This window comes from Dreissena polymorpha, chromosome 1, assembly GCF_020536995.1.
Source record: "Dreissena polymorpha isolate Duluth1 chromosome 1, UMN_Dpol_1.0, whole genome shotgun sequence".
NCBI lineage: Eukaryota > Metazoa > Mollusca > Bivalvia > Myida > Dreissenidae > Dreissena > Dreissena polymorpha.
Genome location: NC_068355.1, coordinates 165255620 through 165279682, shown reverse-complemented (window position 1 = coordinate 165279682; position 24063 = coordinate 165255620). Strand labels below are relative to the sequence as shown.

General features: G+C 36.5%; 2 protein-coding genes across 3 annotated transcripts in view; one reads left to right on the top strand and one right to left on the bottom strand.

Annotated features, from left to right (window-relative positions):
* LOC127859421 (centrosomal protein of 95 kDa-like) overlaps positions 1-9933 on the bottom strand; it is a 60082-nt gene extending 50149 nt beyond the window's left edge. For both annotated transcript variants that reach the window (XR_008039379.1, XM_052396789.1), the window contains exon 1: positions 9803-9933. The gene's annotated coding sequence lies outside the window, so the exon portion shown is untranslated. The remainder of the gene's footprint in view (positions 1-9802) is intronic.
* A 248-nt stretch (positions 9934-10181) lies between these two features.
* Positions 10182-20246, top strand: LOC127859431 (transmembrane protein 168-like). Its single transcript, XM_052396797.1, has 4 exons — positions 10182-11870; positions 12328-12406; positions 15951-16146; positions 19598-20246. Exons 1-4 carry the CDS (start codon positions 10537-10539, stop codon positions 20134-20136), a joined length of 2148 nt encoding a protein of 715 aa, XP_052252757.1. The 5' UTR covers positions 10182-10536; the 3' UTR covers positions 20137-20246.
* The last annotated feature ends 3817 nt before the right edge of the window (positions 20247-24063 follow it).

Sequence of the window (24063 nt, the reverse complement as noted above, 5' to 3'; positions counted from 1 at the left end):
TCAGAAAATAGAGTCTATTGTATCAACGACTACTGGTAATAGCATGCGGTGTAAAATACCATGCCGTTCAGTTTAAATTACAATTATATATGTTTGCACTGCATTTTAAATAATTTTAAATGCTTAATTTATTTGACAGAAAGTTACTACAAGGTTGTACTTTGACCAACCAGCTCAAAGATGAGCATGTGATGTACCGATACTCGCTAGTATGAACCTGTAATTAATGCAATAAAAAAGCAAACTATGAATTCTTTGTTTGTTCATTTCAGACAGTTGTTGTCTAACACCTTCCATTGTTCGTAAAACTTGCAAAAGGGTGCATAACACTTTGAAGCGTTTAGTATTTGTCACAGTTATTTTACTGGGAAGGGGTAGTGCTATTGCGGTAGATATTTGAACTGTTAATTGGCACTTCCCCTGGTAATTGTCATTACGCTTATGCTATCGGGCGAAACCATTGTCTAATACCGGTTTACAATGTTATTTACCCAATAACGCAAATGCAATGGTCCGTTTCCCTCAGGCATGCACCTGTCATGTTTTATGATGTTAATCTGATTGTTAACCCCCATGATCAAAGTGTCATAAGATATCGAAAACATGACCGAAATTTGGTAAAATAGCGCTGTAAAATATACTGTCCGAAAACTTAGAGACATAAATTATAGACGATAACTTGTGTGTCCGAAAATTAAGAGTCACGAAAAATATTTATTTTTGCTAAAAAAAGGGGTGTCCGAAAACTTAGAGTGTCCGAAAACATAGAGTAATTACGGTACTCAAGATCACCTATAGCTTATCAGAAATATGCAAGCAGCAGGGTTGGCACCAATCGACCGCCCCCGGTTTTAACCGGCGGTTTTTACCGGTTAAAACCGCCCCGGTCAATACTCCCGATGTGGTCATTACTGGTCAATACTGGTCAATTGAACTTTACCCCCAATTTTAATTTATATTCCATGCCTAATTAAACAATATTGATAATATAAATTAAACAGACATGTTGCAAATAATGTCTTAAGCTATTAATACCCACTATTTTATACCTGTTCATGCAATTTGTAGGCCAATCTCTCAAAATTTTGCAAATAAGTCAAAGTTGGTCAATTGGATTTTTCTGGTCGATTGAACTTTTTTTCAATTCTAATGAATTATGATGCTCAGATAATTCTGTGCTTGATTCAACAAGAACCTGTAAATTACTGTGTATGCGTTGTTCCTCATACCCCACTGTCCCCACAGTCTTCTAACAGTCTTCTCACCTATACAGGTTGGGGCACCCAAAACTGATAATAGGGCCTTAAATGGCACCTTTTTGACACAATCCTTACTTGTCATGTATTCTTGCATTGATTTCTTTAAATACTTTTTAAACAAAATAGTGTAAAAAACTTTTTTTATTGATATAAGAATATAAAAGTATAATAAGAAATAATTATTAAAAGAAAAAAATAATTGAAAAGAAGAGTAGACCCACAATTGGAAAACATAATTTGTTGGCAAAATCAAGAACTTTGATTGTTTATTCATTTGAATACCAATTGAACTTTTTAATATGAAAAGGAAAAATACCCTCTTAATACAGAAAGGAAACAAGTTAGAAGTAACTATTAAATTAATAGTAAGTACAATGTAATCTTCTTTTGTGTGAGTGATATGAAATAGCCGAAGGGCAGATTTGCTTAATTGTCAATATCAGAGACATAACACTGCATGCATTTTATAACCAACTAAGAGGCCAGATTTATAACCCTAGAATACACAAGAGTTCTGTTTGTCCATCTGCTTATCAAATAGATATATCAATAGATAAGTGAAATGCAATGGTACCTACAATAGTACTTTAGTAACAGATGTGATACACTGAGATAAAGATATTGCCTTAGTCCTTATGTATTTGAGGCTGTTTCCGTAAATAATAAAGAAGTAACTTTTTACAGCTTTAAAGATTTTTTTTACAAAAAATAACTCAGCAAAAAGTTTATCAATTACAGAATAATTATTGATTTAATATAAAATGGCTCCTTTGTAATGTTTAAATGCTACAATTTTCAATCGACCAGTATTGACCAGTAAAGACCAGTAATGACCAGTATTGACCGGTTTTAACCGGGTATTGACCGCCGGCCCGGTCAATACTCAATTGACCGGTCAATATGCCAACCCTGGCAAGCAGCAGACAAGAGTGTGCAAAGGCAATAAAAAATAGTAAAAAATCTTACGTGAAGAAAGTAGCTTCAGAAGTTAAAAAAAGTCCTTCTGGAGGTATGTGAACTCCAAAAGGAAAACAAAGACACTATCGGTGCATTGATCAAGCCTGATAATTCGGAGGCAGAAACTAATGAAGAAAAGGCCAATTTACTCAACACTTTTTTCAGCAGTGTTTTTGTGAAAGCAGAGATTGAAACAGGAGAACACATAGAAGTCATGGATGACATTGAATTTTTAAATCACATAAGTTTTAGTAAAATTGAGGTTTTAAAAGTGTTTAAGTTAATACACCCAGAAAAGTCACCAGGACCAGACTGTATTCATCCTTAAGTGCTTAGTGAACTGAAGCTACAAATGAGTTGGTTAAACCATTAACATTGCTTTTCAACAAATCATTGAATGAAGGAGTTATTCCAGATGATTGGAGAAAGGCCATTGTGTTTCCAATTTTTAAAAAAGGAAACAAAAAGGACCCATCAAACTATAGACCTGTTAGTTTAACATCAGTTGTGCATGTATGCAAGCTTTGTGAAAAATTGATTAGAGAAAGATAAACAGTTCATATGGTTTCCAACAGACTTTTTGCAGATGCTCAATATGGTTTCATGTCAGGACTTTCTTGTGATATTCAGCTTCTAGAAATTTTTGATGAATGGGCAAATATGCAAGACTGGAGTACCAATAGATATTATTTATCTTGATTTTGCTAAAGCGTTTGATCGTGTATCTCATGATTGGCTGCTGTTTAAGCTGAAAAAATTGGGAATTGAAGGTCAACTTTTCAACTGGGTGAGACTTTTTACATAACAGGACACAGTGTGTACGGGTTGGTTCATCTGTTTCTTCATGGGCTGATGTAGTAAGTGGAGTACCCCAAGGAAGTGTACTAGGTCCAATTCTATTTCTCTGCTTTATCAATGACTTGCCTCAGGGTTTTTTTGGGGTTATAGGGGAAGGGGCCTTTTGCCCTTAGAATGGGGAAATTTCACGCGCGATTTTCCACTTTTGGGGAAATTTCACACGCGATTTTCCACTTTTAGAGATAAATCGCGCGCATTTTTTCCTTAATAGGGGAAATTTTTTTAGGGTCTTACTTTTACTGTTAATTGGGTAAAAAAAAACAAAAAAGACTGTTATTTTCTTCATACATCAATATTTGTGGTTAAGTTACATGTTATTACACAATTTAACAGAGGCATTTCCCTTGATCATCTTGGCTGGGACAGACTATGACCGACTTTGTCAAAGTGATCACTTTATGACAGGGACTAACTGTGGCCGGCTGTGCCAGACTGAGTTGACCTTGACAGGGACTGGCTGTGGCAGTTTCAGACCGCTCAGGAACAGACTGCTGCAGTGGACTAACTTTTGTAAAGGAAGCTGAAATAACCGCGTTATTCGCAATTTTTTGGGGCTTTTTCGGGTAATTTCGACAGTTATGCGACATTTAGCCTTTTTTGGTGACATTTAACGTAAAGCGAGTTGACAGTTATCATAATCGGCCAAGAGAGGTAATCATTGTCGTAACATTTATACAGTACAGAACGGCGTGTACGGGTTAGGAACCATAATTGGATGGGTACCAAACGGTGTTTTGTACGATTTCGAGAGAATTTGTTGTAAAATTCAATTGTTTTGAACTGTTATATGGAGGGGAAAAGCTTCCGCTTGGGGAATTTTTCGGTCTGGAAAGGGTAAAAAAGTAGCCTAGATTGCTTGGGGAAGACGCCGATATTCGGCGTCTGTTATATAAGGTAAAAAAAAACCTGTGCCTGATGTTGTCTCTGGAATAGTGAAAATCTTTGCTTATGATACTAAATTATATTCACAAGTTCCCAATATTGAAGAGTGTGAAAAGCTTCAGGCTGATCTTGACAAACTTTGTGACCGCAGTGAAAAGTGGAAATTGTCCTTTAATGCCGATAAATGGAAGGTCATGCACATAGGAAGTAATGAAGAAGTGTTCAGATACTCTATAAGAGAGAAGGATGGAAATTTTGTGTATGTTGAATCCGTGACAAATGAGAAAGATTTGGGAATAACTTTTGATAATAAGCTCAATTTTGATCAACATTTTTCTAATATCACATGTAAAGCACAAAGAATTCTAGGATTGATACACCAAACATTTGAATATCTTGACAAGGACATGTTTAATTTGCTCAAATTTTTAATACTTATGTTAATTGTATATGAATAGCGGTCAGACAACAGACTTTTGGAAGAAACAAAAGGAACGACGACCCTTAGATCTGCCGTAAGGGAATTACATGTATAATACAACATCTACAGCAGCAACATGTATTAGCTCTAAAGCATACAGTTGCGTTTAGCCATATACAAAATAGAAAATAACAAAAGTGTAATGCATGGATTATAAGAATTATGATTTCCCCAGGCAATTTTAGCCCAGCGGGCTAAAATGCCTGCACTTGAAATTCTCACAAGCACTTGCTGTCTGCATTTGGCCAATGTTCAATCAAAACATGCACGCTCTTAATGTGTGCTTAAGGGGCTTAGATAACACATATGAACGATTTACAGGTCGTTCATGGGGATCAGTTATGGTGTTTGTCCCCTAATAATGGCTGATAATGATCTATTATTACCGGTACATGTGGAGTAAGAGCAATTAAAGATATGCTCAAACTTTTTGTTTGTTTTATTTTAAATAGTTTAAAACCTATTTATTGTAGCTCGATTGCATCGAAAGCTGTAGGCTTATATAAACGCTCTCAAGTCCATTTCCTGGGACTAGAACCAGTACTTGGTGTCTTTTGGGGGAGATCAAAGGAACGCTCCCAGTGGGTTCGAACCCGTGACCTCCCGATCACTAGGCGGACACTATATCCACTACACCACAGTGATCATTTAAATATTTTTATTGTTTACGACTATTGCAGAAAATAAAAAAGTATAAAGAACTTACTTCAAAAATAAACCGTAACTGATGTGTGTTGCTATTGTGCGTAATTTAAGTTATAAATACAATTAATTGGAATCAAGCGTCTTATTTGATTGCTCCTGACCATTTAAAGTAACATTACTACTCAAAATCAAAGAACATTTCATACAATTGTTCGTAAAATAAACTTAACCAATTAAAAATCCGTGTTCCTTATGGCAATTGCCGGAATTTCAACGCCAGATGTGGACTGGTAAAATAGATGTTTGTAGATACAAAATGCTCGTTTTCATTATTGTTTTGCATATCTATTCATACGACACATGGACACTAAAATGGTGTTCGTGTGTCGTATGAATAGAAATATTCGCGGAAATTAATTGTGGCCACAAATAAATAAACACGCGCATTTTGTATCTACAAAAATCTATGTAATCATACCACATCTAGCGTTGAAATTTTGGATATTGCTATAAGGAACACTGATTGTTAAGGTGTTAACTTTTTTTTACGAAATACTCAACAAAATTTTCGTTGATTTTGAGCGTAATAGAGACTTTAAAATGTGTTCACATTATTTTCTTAACGGCGACTTTAACTTAACAGTACCAATATTTAATATATTCAGATCCAATAGATATATAGTTTCTCTCATATTTACGGAATTCGCTATATACCTGCAACACATTTTTCTTTAGTCTTTGTGCATGACAGAATACAATCTAATAAACGACCAGTAGTTGGAAGCAAGATTTTCCATGGGTCAAAGAATGTTTTTCAATATTTGTTTTGCTTTCTGTTTATTTTGGTTGTTATTTTATATTATAATATATGACTTGAATGAAATGAACTGAGGACACATACATGAATATTAAAAGAAATGTTGTGATATGGTACATGTAGCTCCAAAGTAGTGAGGATTTTGATTTATAACATTTAGAAAGTATTTAAAGAATTCGACACCAACTGCCTGCCGCAGTGCCTGACCAAATTCCTGGGGAAATTCCAGTATATATATATATATTATTCGCTTGTTATTCTTGTCTGTTTATCATTACATTTTAATCAGTGACAATAATCAAATGAACAAGGGACAAAATTGTCACAAAACCAGGTTTTCATTGTGAAAAAAAATCTGATAAAGGGAGAAAACTCAAACTGAACTTTTGAAATGAACAAACAAAATTAACCCCCTTTGAAAGTTTGTTTTTAAAAAAATCTATTTTTAGTCGTGGCGACCTTGACATTGGAGATATTGACGTGATTCTTTCGTGCGACACACCGTCCCATGATGGTGAACAAATGTGCCAAATGATTTTAAAATCTCACAATGAATGACATAGTTATGGCCAGGACAAGCTCATTTATGGCCATTTTTGACCTTTGAACTCAAAGTGTGACCTTGACCTTGGAGATATCGACGTAATTATTTCGCGCGACACACCGTCCAATGATGGTGAACAAATGTGCCAAATGATTTTAAAATCTGACAATGAACGACATAGTTATGGCCCGGACAAGCTTGTTCCGCCCGCCCGCCAGCCAGCCCGCCCGCATTCGCCAATCTAATAACCAGTTTTTTCCTTCGGAAAACCTGGTTAAAAATCTCTCCAAAACACCTATCACACCAACACATCCGCATTTTGCACAGCACCTCCAACAACACTGACAAAGATCACACACACATACAGAACAATTCTTTAAAACGCAACCTTCCCTACCCATAACACACTTTCACCCATCTCTTTAGTCAACAAAGTCTTTAATACAGACAGCCTCAAGCACTCAACACTCTTAAACGTCTCTCTCAGTCCACTGTCTCCCACTAACGAACGACCATACGGATAGACACCTGCAATGGACGGGTTCTATATGCTTTTATTTTAATATGTATTTCAATATTTACACACATTATCAAAGCTTTACATTATGTTCACTAGGAGACATACATCTATGCACTTTTATTTTAATATTTATTTCATAATCACACACATTATCAAGCTTTACAATATGTTCATAAGTAGACATACATCTATATACGTTTATGCTAATATTTATTTCATTCCGTTTATTAATTAAATACTTAATCGTATAGCATTAAAAAATAAAATATTAATTAAGTATTCCATATAACTGCCTTATCTCTAGGCATGTAAGAACAGTCTTCGAAATTAGCTTTGAAAAGTTACATGCCAGTCGGGCCAGTTACTTAAGAATTTTTACATGCCCAACATATTTTTTAAATGCCCAAACTTTTTTAACCAAAATTATAACAAATCACAACATTTTAACACTTACATGCTACACATAGTAAAGCAGAACATTTGTTTCAATAGTAGTGAATACAATTACATCTAATCAATCACTAGAATTAAGACAGTCGATCGTTACACCAGTGCTCTTGAAAAGAGCGTTCTCTGGTGTCCTCGTACCATTTCTTGGCTTCCTTTTTCTCTAAATCATTGTCAATTTTCTATTTTGGAAGTGCTTTATCGGGCTTAGCCCCATCAACATACCTAAGATACTGCCTCTATGTCGACAATGACATTTGTTTACATTGACAAAAACAGAAGCGTATTACTTGATTGAAATGATCGATTCAAAAAGCATCTTCTTGATTAATGTCTAGAGTAACTGTTGATAAGAACCGAATGTGACCGAACTGCATCGGTCAAAAACAATAACGATGACGTGTGCAAGCAGGTGCGTGTTGTTAAACAAATCGAATTTCATTGTTTTACAACTTATGGCAAGGTGTTTGTTCGCAAAATTGAAAAATAGATCTGCAAATATCAAGAACCGCTTACGATTTTTTTTTATAAACTGTCAATTGGCTTCAATAATTTACATGCCCGGCAGGCCACAAACGTCAATTTTTGTATGTGCCCGGCAGTAATTTTACTCGCCACGGGCAATCGGGCGTGTGCTAATTTCGAAGACTGTAAGAACACCCAACACTACATCCAGTTTTTTTCCGGATTTTCAGTTCAATTAGTATACAGCGCAATAACTGTTTCTAAAATGCCGTATCTAAAAGCAAGGACTCTACCACTTATCCGATCGCAGAGAGAATAATAATAAGAATGTGTCCTAATTCAAACTACACTGTTATACGCAATACAATTTCAACTGCTACCATAAGACCAGATCGTCAGATACTACGGTGAAAACAATTTGTGCAGTGTAACCTTTTCTTTTGCTTTGCACTTATCGACAATTCACAACTTCCATCATAAACGATTTGTTATCAAGTTTATGTTTTGAGCATTTCTTAACAATATACACGCAAACGGGTGTCGATGGTAACATTTATTGTGTTTGTTACGATGTATTAGGTTGATTGAACTCGATTTTATGGACATATGTGAGACATTATTTTTTTACATTGAATTAGGTCTTATCAAGAAGAACTATGAGCTGTACGTATGTACTCATAAAAGCTCAGAGCATTCAAGAAGAACTAGTTATGGGATAATGCGCACATTCCGCACAATGAAATTAATAAGTTATACGATGCTGTCCGGTAATCTTGCGCATTTAAGGGTCAATTGGTTTTAAAACATGTTCTTTTATAAATTGACAACAAAATATCTAAATGTATTATGAAAATAAGAAGTTCATGTGCTTATTAACGCAAAAATATCTGGTTAATTCAGTGAAGAACTGTCTTATTTGATTTCAAAACAAACATGACTCACCTCATTTTCAAACTATCACAGTGTCCGGTAATGTTGCGCACATGATGTAATGACCTCATTTAGGCAATATTGTAGACATATGGTGTCCATTTAGGGACAAAAACACATTCCAGAAAATTATTAAAAAAGCAGTTTGTAAAACCATTCTAATTTAATGCGGATATTTCGGTTTATTTGATGATGATGGTGGCATTCTGTTGACTGTAGCAAAAAAAACACAATAAAAATATAAAATAATTGATTTCTAGCGTGAAAAATGTTTATGCATAACAGGTTTAATTTTACCCCGATCATGTTTCCATAGTTTACAGAAAATATCAAAACTAGGCTATTGCGCATGCGGAGACCATACCAAATTTGGATTGACAGAATGGCGGGAAATAATGACAATGTCGTCTGATGCGATATATTTTCAATGGCCGAAAAATACCATAACTGATCGGATATTGTGCTATGGAATGCTAAATTACACGTTGGATTTATGCATTCTTATTATAAATTTAATATAAAGTATGAAAACGCTAAAGACTGCAGGGAATGTGTGATTCATGTCGAATTTATCGTAAGTATGTCAGTGTTTACGATACATGTATGATGTATAAAGATGACGCAACCGGTGTTAGAATGTAATAATCGAATTTTTATTTTGCATGGAATAAGTAAATTTGAAATCCGTTAATTCTTAAAAATGTGAAATTTCATCTTTCATCACTAAAAAAAGCATTCTTCGTCGTAACTGCGGAGTGCGCAAGATTACCGGACGCGCAAGATTACCGGACTTAACTGTATATCAATTGTGAGAAACCTACAAGAAGACCTTTATCAGACGGGCCAAAATAGCTTAAACGCTAAAATTATGGCCCTACGATCCAGGTATAAGTTCATCATCAAGTTTACAAGACCAGGCTTGTTTGGATACAAAGATGCATTCAAAAAAGGTAAAGGACATACAATACGACTATCCTCATACTTCATTATTGCTTACCTTGAGTACTATTTATCGTCCTGTCTAGATGCGGATCGTGCTTTATTAAATGCATACGCTATTAAACTTATATTAAACATTTAAAACTAAAATTCCACAGATTGTGTACACAACTAGTAACCAACTTAATTCCTAAAACGAATAAAGAAATTAATCGATTACTATTTTGATCCGATATCATTTTCTTTAATTGTATGTGCCTATACAAAATAAAAGCATATATTAGAAAATAAGAATGTCGTTGATGATTTTTTCTCTCTTTTTTAATTTTTATATTGTAAAAAAAATCAGTTGATAATCAGCTTATAATTTTTCGTTGGGATAAGATAGGAAAACCAAGTGTTCATGCATGCACTTGATTGAGCCTGAATGTATTTATTGTGGTTACTTGTTGAGAAAAACCACAACACCGAATTCTTAGAGTTGATACATTTTGATTTGTGTTATAAAGTAATGAAATTTAATTTTTAAGTTCATTGTGAGAATCGAAGAAAATTTATTTGTTTAGCTTGGCTTGTGGATCGGGACAAAAACTAGCATTATTTATACAGTTACAGATTTGTACCCACTTGTCTCGAACCAGAGATTTGTTAACGTTTAATACTGTTGTATCTTGCCTTAAAAGAGAATATTTCCTGTATCTTTGCAAAAAATTAAAAACATGAGGTATTAAAGATATACATAAATTATTTTACTGCTAAGTGAAAGCTGGTCTTAAACACCTTTTTGTGCATATGGTTCGAAGAAAACTCTTAGTTCCTGCCAGGAGATTGATTTCTAGCTTGAGATCTGGACAGCCAGCAATAGCAAGAATATTTAAGTTACTCAGAACAACACTCTCAACTGCAGTCATGAATTTAAAAGATGTTCGAACAAAATTGGCATTTTACTATCTGGGCCATCTACCAAACATTATGCTGTTTGTGGCACTAGGATTAGGACTCTACACAGAATGGACAAACTCACAGAATACTGCAATATTAATGATAGCATTGTGTGGGCTACTGGTGTTTGGAATGTCATGTGCCATGCAGTATTACTTCAATAAAGAGGCGCTAGGTCAGGCTGTCTTACATCTGTGGTTGGGATGCATTCTTGGAGTTATCATCTTCACCGATGCCAAGGAGTATCAGTTTGAAACTCTTGAGGAATCCATGGATATCCTCCTTATCTCCAGTGCTGCCTTTGGACTGTTCTGGTCGGTGTGTGAGAGAATCTTGCACCTAATGAAAATGGATGCTACATTGTTTTCATCATTGCAATGTTTGGAATGTCTAGGATTTGTGATTGCATCCCTGGTAGTGGGAACTGTGGACGCAATTGTGATTTCTTTATGTGTTCTAGCATTTTTATTTTGTTTGACAGCTATACGACTTAAGTCATTATTATCTTTTACTTCATTAGGAGTTTGTATAATTCTTTTCTCTCTCACCATTTTGCCAACATTACCTGTCAAAGTAAATTTGTATGGAATTATTTGCTTCGCAGGTAGAAATGGATTTGAGCCTGTGATTGATTTCTATTTCTCTGGCCTGACAACATTAGAAAGGTGGCAAGCATTTTTTTCTAAATCAGGGTTTCTCAGAAAATTAGTAATTATATTAGTCTTTCTTTTGAATTTGACGTTTGCCATTCTGACTGGACAGCAGTCAACTACTCACAAGGAATGGTTTGTAGTTGTGCCATTGTTTGTTGTGTTTGCAATCCTCTGGCTGTGCTTCCATGTCATCAACCTTATCACCTCCTGGATCCTGATGAACAAAGTGTCGGAGTGCATCAGCACGTACCAGAGCCAGGGTGAGCACTATCGCAGCATGCCCAGAATCATGGCGGCCAAAGGTATCCGCCACTTCAGCTTGATATCGCAGAGACTTATGTTCTTTACTTTGATTACCACAGTGATAGTGTTTGGCGTTGGCTGGGAGACTCGTAGCAGCTACAGCATTGCCTTGTTCCTGGTGGTGTTGCCTCTGGAGACAGCCACTCTCAGCCTGTTCTGGGAGCTCGGGGACAACCTTGGAGGCACGTGTACTGGATATGCATTGATAGCTCCCAATACAGGCAACAGGTGAGGCTGGTGGTGAACATTTAGTTTGGAGTGCATTTAAGATTGTTGTAAACCTACGGCAGATTCATGTTCAAGTTATCATATAAATGTGACATTGAAACAAAGAAAAAAATATAGGATACTTTCCTGGTTAAAATGGCAGATGTTTTCAATGAAATTTACGAGATTTAAGCATTTTCGCCAATCAGATTTTTCTTGACCCAAATGTTCAATATTTTTGCAAATGGCGAACGATAGCGCGAGCTCTGAATGTTGTCTGTAGATGTTTAATCAATTTAAGCTAGCCATTTCTTGTTAATTTTCAGAATGCTTTTTAATTTATTGCATCATCTGACAGTTGATTTTTTTTCCTTCTGCTGGATACATACAAAATTGGTTCTAAAAACACACACAAATGTAATTTGCAAAATGCAATGGGCTTGAATGGTAAGTGTAAAATTGTTCATTGTATCAACAGGTCTAATAGCGGTGTGAAACTTCTCAACAGCTCGAATGTGGAGGAAATGGGCAGCAGGGCCATGTCTTCACTCAACAAGGTTTGTGAACTTGTGACCAAATATCACAATATCAATTCTAGAGGTTTACTTAGTTTAAACCTATTTATTTAAGCTCGATTGCATCGAAAGCCTAAGGCTTATATAAATGCTCTCGAGTCCGTTTCCTGGGCCTAGAACCAGTACTTGGTGTCTTTGGGGGAGATCTAAAGAACGCTTCCACAGTGGGGATCGAACCCGTGACCTCCCGGTCGCTAGGCGGACACCATATCCATTACTCCACGGCGACCTAGAGGTTTACTTGTTATTGTGTATGAAAACATGTTATCTTACACAGTCACAGGGTCTGCTGACTGCTTTCCATGTAGCACCATAACAGTTGTACAAGAAGTTGCATTTTTTGCAAACAGCATTTGGGGTAAAAACAAAACCACTTTCTGATTTGTGAGCTGTTTTGATTGATCTGTCACATTTGGAAGTGTTTCATTTCATGTAAGTGTTTGAAACCATTGGTGCTTGTAGAAGTTATCACACTTTTTAGCTCACCTGTCACAAAGTGACGTGGTGAGCTTATGTGACCGTGTTATGTCCGGCGTCCATATGTGTGCGTGAGTGTGTCCGTCAACAGTTTGTTTGTGTAGACAGTAGAGGTAACAGTTTTCATCCAATCTTTATGAAATTTGGTCAAAATGTTTATCTTGATGAAATCTGAATTGGGATAGTATTTGGGTTATCTGGGGTCAAAAACTAAGTCACTAGGTCAAAAACTAGGTCACTTTATAGGTCAAATAATAGAAAAACCTTGTGTAGCCAATAAAGGTCGCAGTTTTCATCCAATCTTTATGAAATTTGGTCAGAATGTCTATCTTGATGAAATCTGGGGTGGGATTGTATTTGGGTCCGTTGTCTGTCCGTCCACATTTGTTCGTAAACACTCTAGAAGCCACATTTATTGTCCGATCTTCATGAAACTTGGTCAGAAGCTTCATCCCAATGAAATCTCGGTTGAGATCTAAACTGGGTCGTGTCGGGTCAAAAACTAGGTCACTAGGTCAAAAAAAAGGCAAAAACTTGTAAACTCTGTAGAAGTCACATTTCATGCCCAATCTTCATGTAACTTTGTCAAAATGTTTGTCTTAATGATATGTTGGTTGAGTTCAAAAGTGGTTCCGGTCCGTTGAAAAACATGGCCGCCAGTGGGCGGGGCAGTTTTCCTTATTTGGCTATAGAGAAACCTTGTAAACACTCTTGAAGTCACAATTTTTGCCCAATCATCATGAAAGTTGGTCAAAACATTGGTTTTATTGATTTCTCGGACGAGTTCGAAAATGGTCAAGACCGGTGAAAAAACATGGTCACCAGTGGGCGGTGCATTTTTCTCTATATGTATATAGTGAAAACATGTGTACACTCTAGAAGTCACATTTTTGGCCCAATTTTCATGAAATTTGGTCAGAACATTTGTTTCCTTGATATGAGGGTTGAGTTCGAAAATGGTTCCGGTCTGTTGAAAAACATGGTTGCCAGGGGGACGGGCAGTTTTCCTTATATTTATATATTAAAAAGGCTTGTAAACAATCATGAATTAAGGTCATGTAACATGCGAGACAACTCTTCTAAATATTGCATTTAAGTTTACAGTAGTTACTCCCCTTTGACTATTAATGTTTTCATAATAATACAGTGAATTTTCTAGAGGGAACATTTGTTTTCCGATCTTCATGATATCTCGGTCGAGTTCCAAACTGGGTCATGCCGGGTCAAAAACTAGGTCACTAGGTCAAAAGAAAGAAAAACCTTGTAAGCACTGTAGAAGTCACATTTTATGCCCAATCTTCATGAAGCTTTGTTAAAATGTTTGTCTTAATGATATGTTGGTTGAGTTCAAAAGTGGTTCTGGTCTGTTGAAAAACATGGCCGCCAGTGGGCGGGGCAGTTTTCCTTATTTGGCTATAGAGATACCTTGTAAACACTCTAGAGGCCACATTTTTTGTCCGATCTTCATGAAACTTGGGCAGAAGATTTGTCCCAATGATATCTCGATGGAGTTGGAAACTGGGTCATGCTGGGTCAAAAACTAGGTCTCTAGGTTAAAAAAAAGAAAAACCTTGTAAACACTGTAGAAGTCACATTTCATGCCCAATCTTCATGTAACTTTGTCAAAATGTTTGTCTTTATGATATGTTGGTTGAGTTCAAAAGTGGTTCTGGTCTGTTGAAAAACATGGCCGCCAGTGGGCGGGGCAGTTTTCCTTATTTGGCTATAGAGAAACCTTGTTAACACACTAAAAGTCACAATTTGTGCCCAATCATCATTAAAGTTAAACAAAACATTGGTTTTATTGATATCTCAGATGAGTTCAAAAATGGTCCAGATCGTTGAAAAACATGTCCGCCAGTGGGCGGGGCATTTTTTCTATATGTATATAGTGAAAACATGTGAACACTCTTCTAGAAGTCACATTTTTGGCCCAATTTTCATGAAAGTTGGTCAGAACATTTGTTTTCCTGATACGAGAGTTGAGTTAAAAAATGGTTCCGGTCAGTTGAATAACAATGCTGCGGGGGTGCAGTTTTCTTATATTTATATAGTAAAAAAAGCTTGTGAACACTCTAGTAGTCACATTTTTTGTCCAATCATCATGACACTTGGTGAAATGATTGGTTTTTATATATATCTCAGATGAGTTTGCAAATGGTCCCGATCGGTAAAAAAACATAGCCGCCAGGGGGGGGCAGTTTTCCTTATGTGACTAGAGAGAAACCTTGTGATCGAACACTATAGAAGTCTCATTTTTTGCCTAATCATCGTTAAACTTAGTCAAAACATTGGTTTTATTGATTTCTCGGACAAGTTGGAAAATGGCTCAGATCTGTGAAACACACTTTTTAGCTCACCTGATTGCTCAGGTGAGATTTTAGAATTTGTCTTTGTTTGCCGTCCGTTCGTCCTTATTTGGTTTGTAAACACTCTATCATTCACACTTCTCAAGCATTCTTTATGAAAGTTGCTGAAAGATCTCAGTCAAGTCTGATAATGAGCAAAATCACATAATTAATGCCATAATTATTGCCCTTAGATTGTCCAAATTTTCATTATATTATACAAAATCCTTGTAAACACTCTAGAGGTCACAATTTTGTTTCAGATTTTTTGAATCTTGGTCAAAATATTTATTTTTGTAAGCAAAGTTTGATGTTTGGTAAGGTGGGTCAACTCAAAATATAGGTCACCAGGTAAAATCTTACAAAAACAAAAACACTCTATATGCCAGAGTTTTGGTTCAATAATGATGAAACTTGACCAGGATGTTTATCTGGACAATATCTAGGTCAAGTTTGACGTTTGGTAAAGATTAAATGAACCGACTCCTCTCAGGTGAGCAAACTAGGGCCATCTTGGCCCTCTTGTTTTTTATTTTCTATTCATATATTTATGCAGGTACCCATCTTATCTCATTCAGGGCCTCTGTATCTCGCAATGTGTTAACAAATCTTCAACATTCTGTATATGGTTGAGATATTGTTCACTGTTCAATCAATAAGTGTCCTCAAACTCAATAGGGGAAAATCAATACCTATTTTAGATCCAGCAATTTTTCACTCGTAACCTCATCGACAACTACGGCTGTGATTACTCATCAAGTGGCATCTCGGACGAGTACCTCAAGTCAAAGGTGACCCAGTTTTTCTCACGTAAGACATCTGACGGGCCGCGCTTTGACACCTACCTTCTCTACTACAGCGGAGACTGCCAAGAATCCGGGGATTGGGCTCTCACAGGTTGGAATTGCTGGCTTGCTTGAGCACACATTGCTGTCCGTCTGTGTCATCAAAATATTACTTATTTAATTCTGCAAAAATATGTTCTTAAGGAATAGGCCTTTTTAGCTCATCTATTTTTTGAAAAAAAATTATGAGCTATTGTCATCATTTTGGCGTCGGCGTCCGGTTAAGTTTTGCGTTTAGGTCCACTTTTCTCAGAAAGTATCAATGCTATTGCATTCAAACTTGGTACACTTACTTACTATCATGAGGGGACTGGGCAGGCAAAGTTAGATAACACTGGCGTGCATTTTGACAGAATTATGTGCCCTATTTATACTTGAGAAAATTGAAAATTTTGGTTAAGTTTTGTGTTTAGGTCCCTTTTATTCCTTAAGTATCAAAGCTATTGCTTTCATACTTGCAACACTTACTAACTATCATAAGGGGACTGTGCAGGCAAAGTTATGTAACTCTGACTGGCATTTTGACAGAATTATGTGCCCTTTTTATACTTAGAAAATTGAAAATTTGGTTAAGTTTTGTGTTTAGGTCCACTTTATTCCTACAGTATCAAAGCTATTGCTTTCATACTTGCAACACTTATTAACTATCATATGGGGACTGTGCAGGCAAAGTTATGTAACTCTGACAGGCATTTGGACGGAATTATGGGCCCTTTATACTTAGAAAATTGAAAATTTGGTTAAGTTTTGTGTTTAGGTCCACTTTACCCCTAAAGTATCATAGATATTGCTTTCATACTTGGAACACTCGCAAACTATCATAAGGATACAGTATAAGGACAAGTTGCATAACTCTGGTTGTTATTATTACGGAATTATGGCCCTTTTTTGACTAATGTGTTTTGATTCACTTTACTTCTAAAGTATCAAGGCTATTCCTTTCAAACTTCAAATACTTTCATGCTATCATGAGGTTACTGTACCCTGCAAGTTGAATTTTACCTTGACCTTTGAATGACCTTGACTCTCAAGGTCAAATTATTAAATTTTGCTAAAATTGCCATAACTTCTTTCTCACAAAACTACTCTTACCTGACAAACCACAATAGACTCCACCCAAACCATCCCCCGTGCCCTCTCCCCCCCCCATCCCCCCCCCTAATCCTCCCCCCCCCCCTAAACATTTTTTTATTATTTTTTTTTTTAAGATCATCTCACAAATGACCACCACACCCTCACACTTTACCCCCCCCCCCAACCCACCCCCACCCACCATTTTTTTTTTTGAAACGGTTAAAAAACACAAATATTTATTTTTATTATTTTATTTTTGAAATACCGTCCAACCATCGCACCTAAGAATCCCCTCACCCCCACCCCCCCCACTCCCCCCCCCCCCCCCCCCCGATTTTTTTTTTCTGTTTGCATTTTTTTTTCCGCATTTTTGGAAGATAATGTAATAGATGTCCACACCCCCACACTATACACCCCTCTTCACTCCACCCCTCCCTCGTTTGTGATTGAAATTGAGAGTCCCTTCACCTTTAAAAAGAAAATAGATGAGCGGTCTGCACCCGCAAGGCGGTGCTCTTGTTAACCATGTTTTCACCTTAGTTGAATATTCTGCTTATTAGATAAAGAGTCTGGCGGATGTGTGGCCGCCAACTGGTTGTTTCTGGTCAATAACTTTTATTGCAGTGACCAATCGTTTTGAAACTTTGGATATAGCATGCTTGGATGGAGTCTGGGTATTATATTTGAGGCATATAAGGTCAAGATAGATAAAGGTCACTGTTACTATAAATAGAAAAACAGTTTCAGCTCCATTACTAAAGTATGAATGGAGATTTTGCACCAAAATTTTGTGTTTTGGTAGATTACATGGGGAAATAGCTTAGGGTAACTTTTGGAGCCATTTTGATCAAGGACTAGGTAACTTTTACCAAAACTATAGAAACATGTAACAGTAGGTTTCAGGTCAATAACTGTTGCATGGAGACCTAGCTTAGGATTGTATTTAAGGCGTGTCAGGTAAAGGTCAAGGTACATGTTACTTAAAATAAAAAATGTTATGTGCTCAATAATGATTTTTTAGTGTAAGTTTCTAACATACAGGCTATTCTTAGCTCGTTCAGTGCTGGAACTGAATTTTGAAGGCCTTTGCAAACAGTTTGGATCCAGATGAGACGCCACAGAATGTGGCATCTCATCGGGATCCAAACTGTTTGCTATTCTGATAGTATTCTTTGAAAAAAAATCGAAGAAAATGCTAATTTTAGAAATGCAGCAGATGACATTTTAGCAGACAGCAAATTTGCCAGCATGCAAAGGGTTAGGCTTGCATTTGGGACCAGTCAGGTCAAGGACAATGTCACGTTTACTAAAAATAGAAAATGGTTTCCAGTGAATAATTTTAATATGGCTCGAGATATGGGCTCTCATTTTGTGTATATTTGAGTTTGGAATGCGCTATTAAGCAGAAGTGTTTTGTGTAGAAAGCTTGAATGTATACATGTACCTTGCTTGGGATTCCAACTGGAACCAATTAGGTCAAGATCAAGGTCACTGTTACCAAAAATACATGGTGCTGTTCTGAACAATTTTATATGGTAGCTTACATGTAGACCTAGCTCATATTTGCATTTGGAACCCATTGATATTCACATAGCATTTTTTTCCCAATTTGGAAAAGTACTGGTACCAGCCAAATTGGGAAAAATATGTGCAAAAACTCCTGAAATTGGGAAAATTCCTGTTGTGAAGTCTTCATATTAGGAAATTGGTGTATTTGATTTTTTGCTCCAAAATACTTAAAAATTGATAACTAAGTTTTGTCAAGTTGTCAATATTACATGTATATTTACTTTTTTTCAAGCCATAGATCTGCATAGGGAAACTAATTAAATGTTGCATTTCATTAAAAAAAGAAAAATCTCATTTGGAAGTTTATGATTTAAGCAACATGATGTCAGCATTTAACTTAACACATAGGTTAACATTGTAACATGACTTAAAGTCAAGTGAGAGACCCTCTTGTTTTAAATGTCTCGTGAAACATCAGCAGCCGTTATGTATGCATATAATGAAATGTCTGACAAAATCTTGAATGGTGAAACCTAATTTCAAATAACAGCTATTGTTTAACAAACGTCTTCAATTTTATTATTTTGTAATATTTTTTAAGACACAATATGGTTAGCCTTGCTCTGGTAACTTTTGATCATTGTTTTATTTTTTTAGGCTTTGCATCCTTTCACTGATACAGAATTTATATAAGATAATTACAAAGGCTTGACCAACTGTTAATATATTTGACTTGTGAATTTGATGAAAACTTCAACATTTGGTGCGTTCTTTATATCTCTCTCAAAGACACCAAGTACTTGTTCTATAGAGGAAACAGACTCAAGAACATTTCAATAAGCCTTAAGCTAACAATAAGCTAGAATAGCTAAAATAAATAGGTTTAAACCAAACTAAACCCATATTCTTTATGTTTGCAGATGGAGTCAGTGTGAAATTAGAAAAGTTGCTGGACTGGTGGACAGAGAAGAATGGTGACTCTGGTTCCCGTCTCATACTAGTCTGTGACACCCAGCACACATGGTGCTGGGCCAAGGACGTGGCCAGGCTTGAGCAATACGTTGCCCTGCAGACTTGGAAGTACAGCCGGGCACCGGACCCAGAGACTGGTCATGTGGTCGGGGCGTTCACTGACGACTGGGTCAAGTTCAACATGGACGAAGAGATAGAGACACCTTGGACTGACAAGGAGAGGAACATAAGAGCTTTCTATAAGGTCTCCAAAACATGGACTGATTTTTCTTTCCATCTGCCAACCACCGAGGATATTGAAGCGCACTGGAACAGCAACTTTCCAGCATGTACGAAGCCCCTGATCAAGAGTGTGAATGTGTTCCAGCATGGCAGCCTGTGCTGTTGTTGTGAGGGCATCCGTAATTGTGTGAAAAGAAAACGTATGCAGTGGCTGCCCCCAAAAGTGTCGGACACGGGGCATGGCTTCAGACTTGTGCGGTCATGATTTGTTCTATGTCTTAATTTAATAGTAATTTCATATTTATAGATTGTGTGTGATTGTCTTATATATCTGATTAATTTCTTATTTATTTGATATTAAAAATGTACATTTAATCATTTAGCACTCAACACCTTTCTGTCTTTTACATTTGTAAAATTGTATTGTGTTTATTTTTATATGTCTTTTATTTATTTTGCAACAACATCAACAAACAAATGTTGTTTAAAGTAATATGATAATCAAGTATATATTACTTAAATGATAGTGATAAGTAACTCCCCCCCCCCCAATCACTATTGGCATATTTTCATCAGTCTGTCAGTACTCCCAACTTCTGCATACATTTTCTTTTTTTTAATTGCGCAATATAAAAACATGCATGCATTTATTTATTTTATGATATGAAATAGTGAATTTGCAATTTTTACCATCATAAAATGACAAAAATTACTTCCCATTTTTAGCTCACCTGAGCGATAGCTCGGGGTGAGCTATTGTGATCACTCACCGTCCGGCGTCCGGCCGTCCGTCTGTCTGTCTGTCTGTCTGTCTGTAAACATCTTCTTCTACTAAACCATTGAGCCAATTTCAACTAAATTTCATGTGGAGCATCCCTAGGTCATGGGACAAAAGAATTGTTAAAACAAATTTGATCACATAACCAAGATGGCCGCCATGACCATATATGGTAAAAACCTTAAAAAAAATTCTTGTCAGAAACCGCTCATCAGATTTTCAAAAAATTTCACAGGGATGACCTTTGAAGGCTCCCCTGAAAAAGTTGTTCAAAGAAATTTGATTCGTCAAAAAACATGGCCGCAGGAGCTCGTTGAACTTTGCATGTTTATTCGTTTTTGCCTATTTTGTGAAAACTTTAAAAAATCTTCCACATTTTTTGTCCGATCCTTTCCAAATTTGCACAGTGTCTTTATATCAATGAGGACACGAACCTTACAAAAAAATGAGCATTATTGGTCCATGAAGTACAGAATTACCTCCCCTTGAATTGAGAAAATGGTGTTTATGCAATAAAGTCCAAATTTTTCATCCAATTCTTTCCAAACTTGTAAGGATTTAGCATGGTTCAAACAAGGGAAACAACTACGGTTTATGCATGTTCTTTTTATTACAGATTTGCCTCCCTTTAATTCATTCAAAATCTCATTTTACAGCAGAAATTCCAAATCTGACCTGTAAATGAGCCCCATATTTACTGCCAGTGCTAGGTTACCTTTTCCCATTTGATCATTCTTAAGTATTGGTCTTGAAATGCTGCTACTGCTTCTGCTACTGCTACTGCTACTACAACTACTACTACTACTACTACTACTACTACTACTACTACTACTACTACTACTACTACTACTACTACTACTACTACTACTACTACTACTTCTACTACTACTACCACTACTACTACTACTACTACTACTACTACTACTACTACTTCTACTACTACTACTACTACTACTACTACTACTGCTACTACTACTACTACTACTACTAGTACTACTACTACTAGTACTACTACTACTAGTACTACTACTACTACCACCACCACCACCACCACCACCACCACCACAACCACCACCACCACCATGTCTACTATTACTACTTCTACTACTACTGCCACTACTACTACTACTTTTACCACTACTACTACTACTACTACTACTACTACTACTACCAACTACTACTACTACTACTACTACTACTACTTCTACTACTACTACTACTACTTATTCTACTACTACTACTACTACTACTTCTACTACTACTACTACTACTACTACTACTACTACTACTACTACTACTACTACTACTACTACTACTACAACTACTATTACTACTACTACTACTACTACTACTACTACTACTACTACTACTACTACTACTACTACTACACCACCACCACCACCACCACCACCACCACCACCACCATTCACAGTGACAAAAAACGTATTCACACAATGGCTGCTACTACAACTTATAGCCCATATAGGGGGGCATGCATGTTTTACAAACAGCCCTTGTTTCTATGGGATTTTAACCACAACTGTTCATGTTTATCTCCGACACATATTTTTAGGTCACCTGTCATGAAGTGACACGGTGAGCTTATGTGATCGTGTGATGTCCGGCGTCCGTTGTGCGTGCCTGCGTGTGTCGGTGCGTCCGTCCGTCAACAATTTGTTTGTGTAGACAATAGAGGTCACAGTTTTCATCCAATCTTTATGAAATTTGGTCAGAATGTTTATCTTGATGAAATCTGGGTTGGGATTTTATTTGGGTCATCTGGGGTCAAAAACTAGGTCACTAGGTCAAATAATAGAAAAACCTTGTGTAGACATTAGAGATCACAGTTTTCATCCAACCTTTATGAAATTTGGTCATAATTCTTGATGAAATCTGGGTGGGATTGTATTTGGGTCATCTGGGGTAAAAATCTAGGTCAAATAAATAAAAAAACCTTGTGTTGACAATAGAGGTCACAGTTTTCATCCAATATTTATGAACTGTGGTCAGAATGTTTATCTTGATGAAATCTGGATTGGGATTGTATTTGGGTCATCTAGAGTCAGGAACTAGGTCACTAGGTCAAATCATAGAAAAACATTGTGTAGACAATAGAGGTCATAGTTTTCATCTGATCTTAATGAGTCAGGTGAGCAATTAAGGGCCATCATGGCCCTCTTGTCTTAAAGACTTTTTCATAACTTAATATAACAACACAACTAGCTTATTATTTTCCATGAAGCCACATGGTCGATGGTGTTATATTTGGAGTGTAAAATTTTATAATTGTTCTAAACATACTTTTATCAAAATCATGACCCTTGGTTAAATCTGGCCACATACTGGTGGTAACAAGTACAATATGAGTCGTGTTCTGAGAAAACTGGGCTTAATGCATGTGCGTAAAGAATCGTCCCAGATTAGCCTATGCAGTCCGCACAGGCTAATCAGGGACGACACTTTCTGTCTAAACTTGATTTTCGGAAAGTAAGGACTTCATTGAAACTAATAATTCCATGAAAGCGGAAAGTGTCATCCCTGATTAGCCTGTGCGGACTGCACAGGCTAATCTGGGACGACACTTTACGCACATGCATTATGCCCAGTTTTCTCAGAACACGACTCATATACACAAAGCATTTCCTCTTAAGCTACAACTTCCAGAGGTTAAATATTTGTATGCAAAATTGTATTGTTTTCCTCTACATTTTTTCCCTTGAGACAAAACTGGGCTCACCCCAGGGGTCACATGACTTATATATTATTATATATAAACAATAACTTAAAACAAATCTTTCTCTGAAGACCAAAGTTAACTACTGGTATAAAACATAGTATAATGGTCCTCTTCATTTTTTTTGTAAAGAAAAGAGACCATTAAAACAAATATTAAGCTTGTGCTCTATATTTATGCTGTAAATGAGAAACACCCAACAATTTGCATGGTTTTATCGTTCTGAACTGTATCTACACAAAGTTTAAGATTTGTTTAAATGTGTATGCGTTATAACCAGTATACCATATCTTCTACATTTGTCTATATTTGTTGACATTTTTCGTGACAAAATAAGCTTAAATGTTTTTTAACCAGGTTTTCCGAAGGAAAAAACTGGATATTAGATTGGCTAATGCGGGCAGGCTGGCGGGCGGGCGGAACAAGCTTGTCCGGGCCATAACTATGTCATTCATTGTCAGATTTTAAAATCATTTGGCACATTTGTTCACCATTATAGGACGGTGTGTCGCGTGAAAATATTACATCAATATCTCCAAGGTCAAGGTCACACTTTGAGTTCAAAGGTCAAAAATGGCCATAAATGAGCTTGTCCGGGCCATAACTATGTCATTCATCGTCAGATTTTAAAATCATATGGCACATTTGTTCACCATTATTGGACGGTGTGTCGCGTGAAA

Excerpts from the sequence above, each read along its gene's own strand:
- LOC127859431 (XM_052396797.1), top strand. The coding sequence starts at position 10,537 with ATGGTTCGAAGAAAACTCTTAGTTCCTGCCAGGAGATTGATTTCTAGC. Across the intron at positions 11,871-12,327 it reads GCTCCCAATACAGGCAACAG|GTCTAATAGCGGTGTGAAAC; the intron begins GTGAGGCTGGTG and ends TTGTATCAACAG. Across the intron at positions 12,407-15,950 it reads CCATGTCTTCACTCAACAAG|ATCCAGCAATTTTTCACTCG; the intron begins GTTTGTGAACTT and ends TACCTATTTTAG.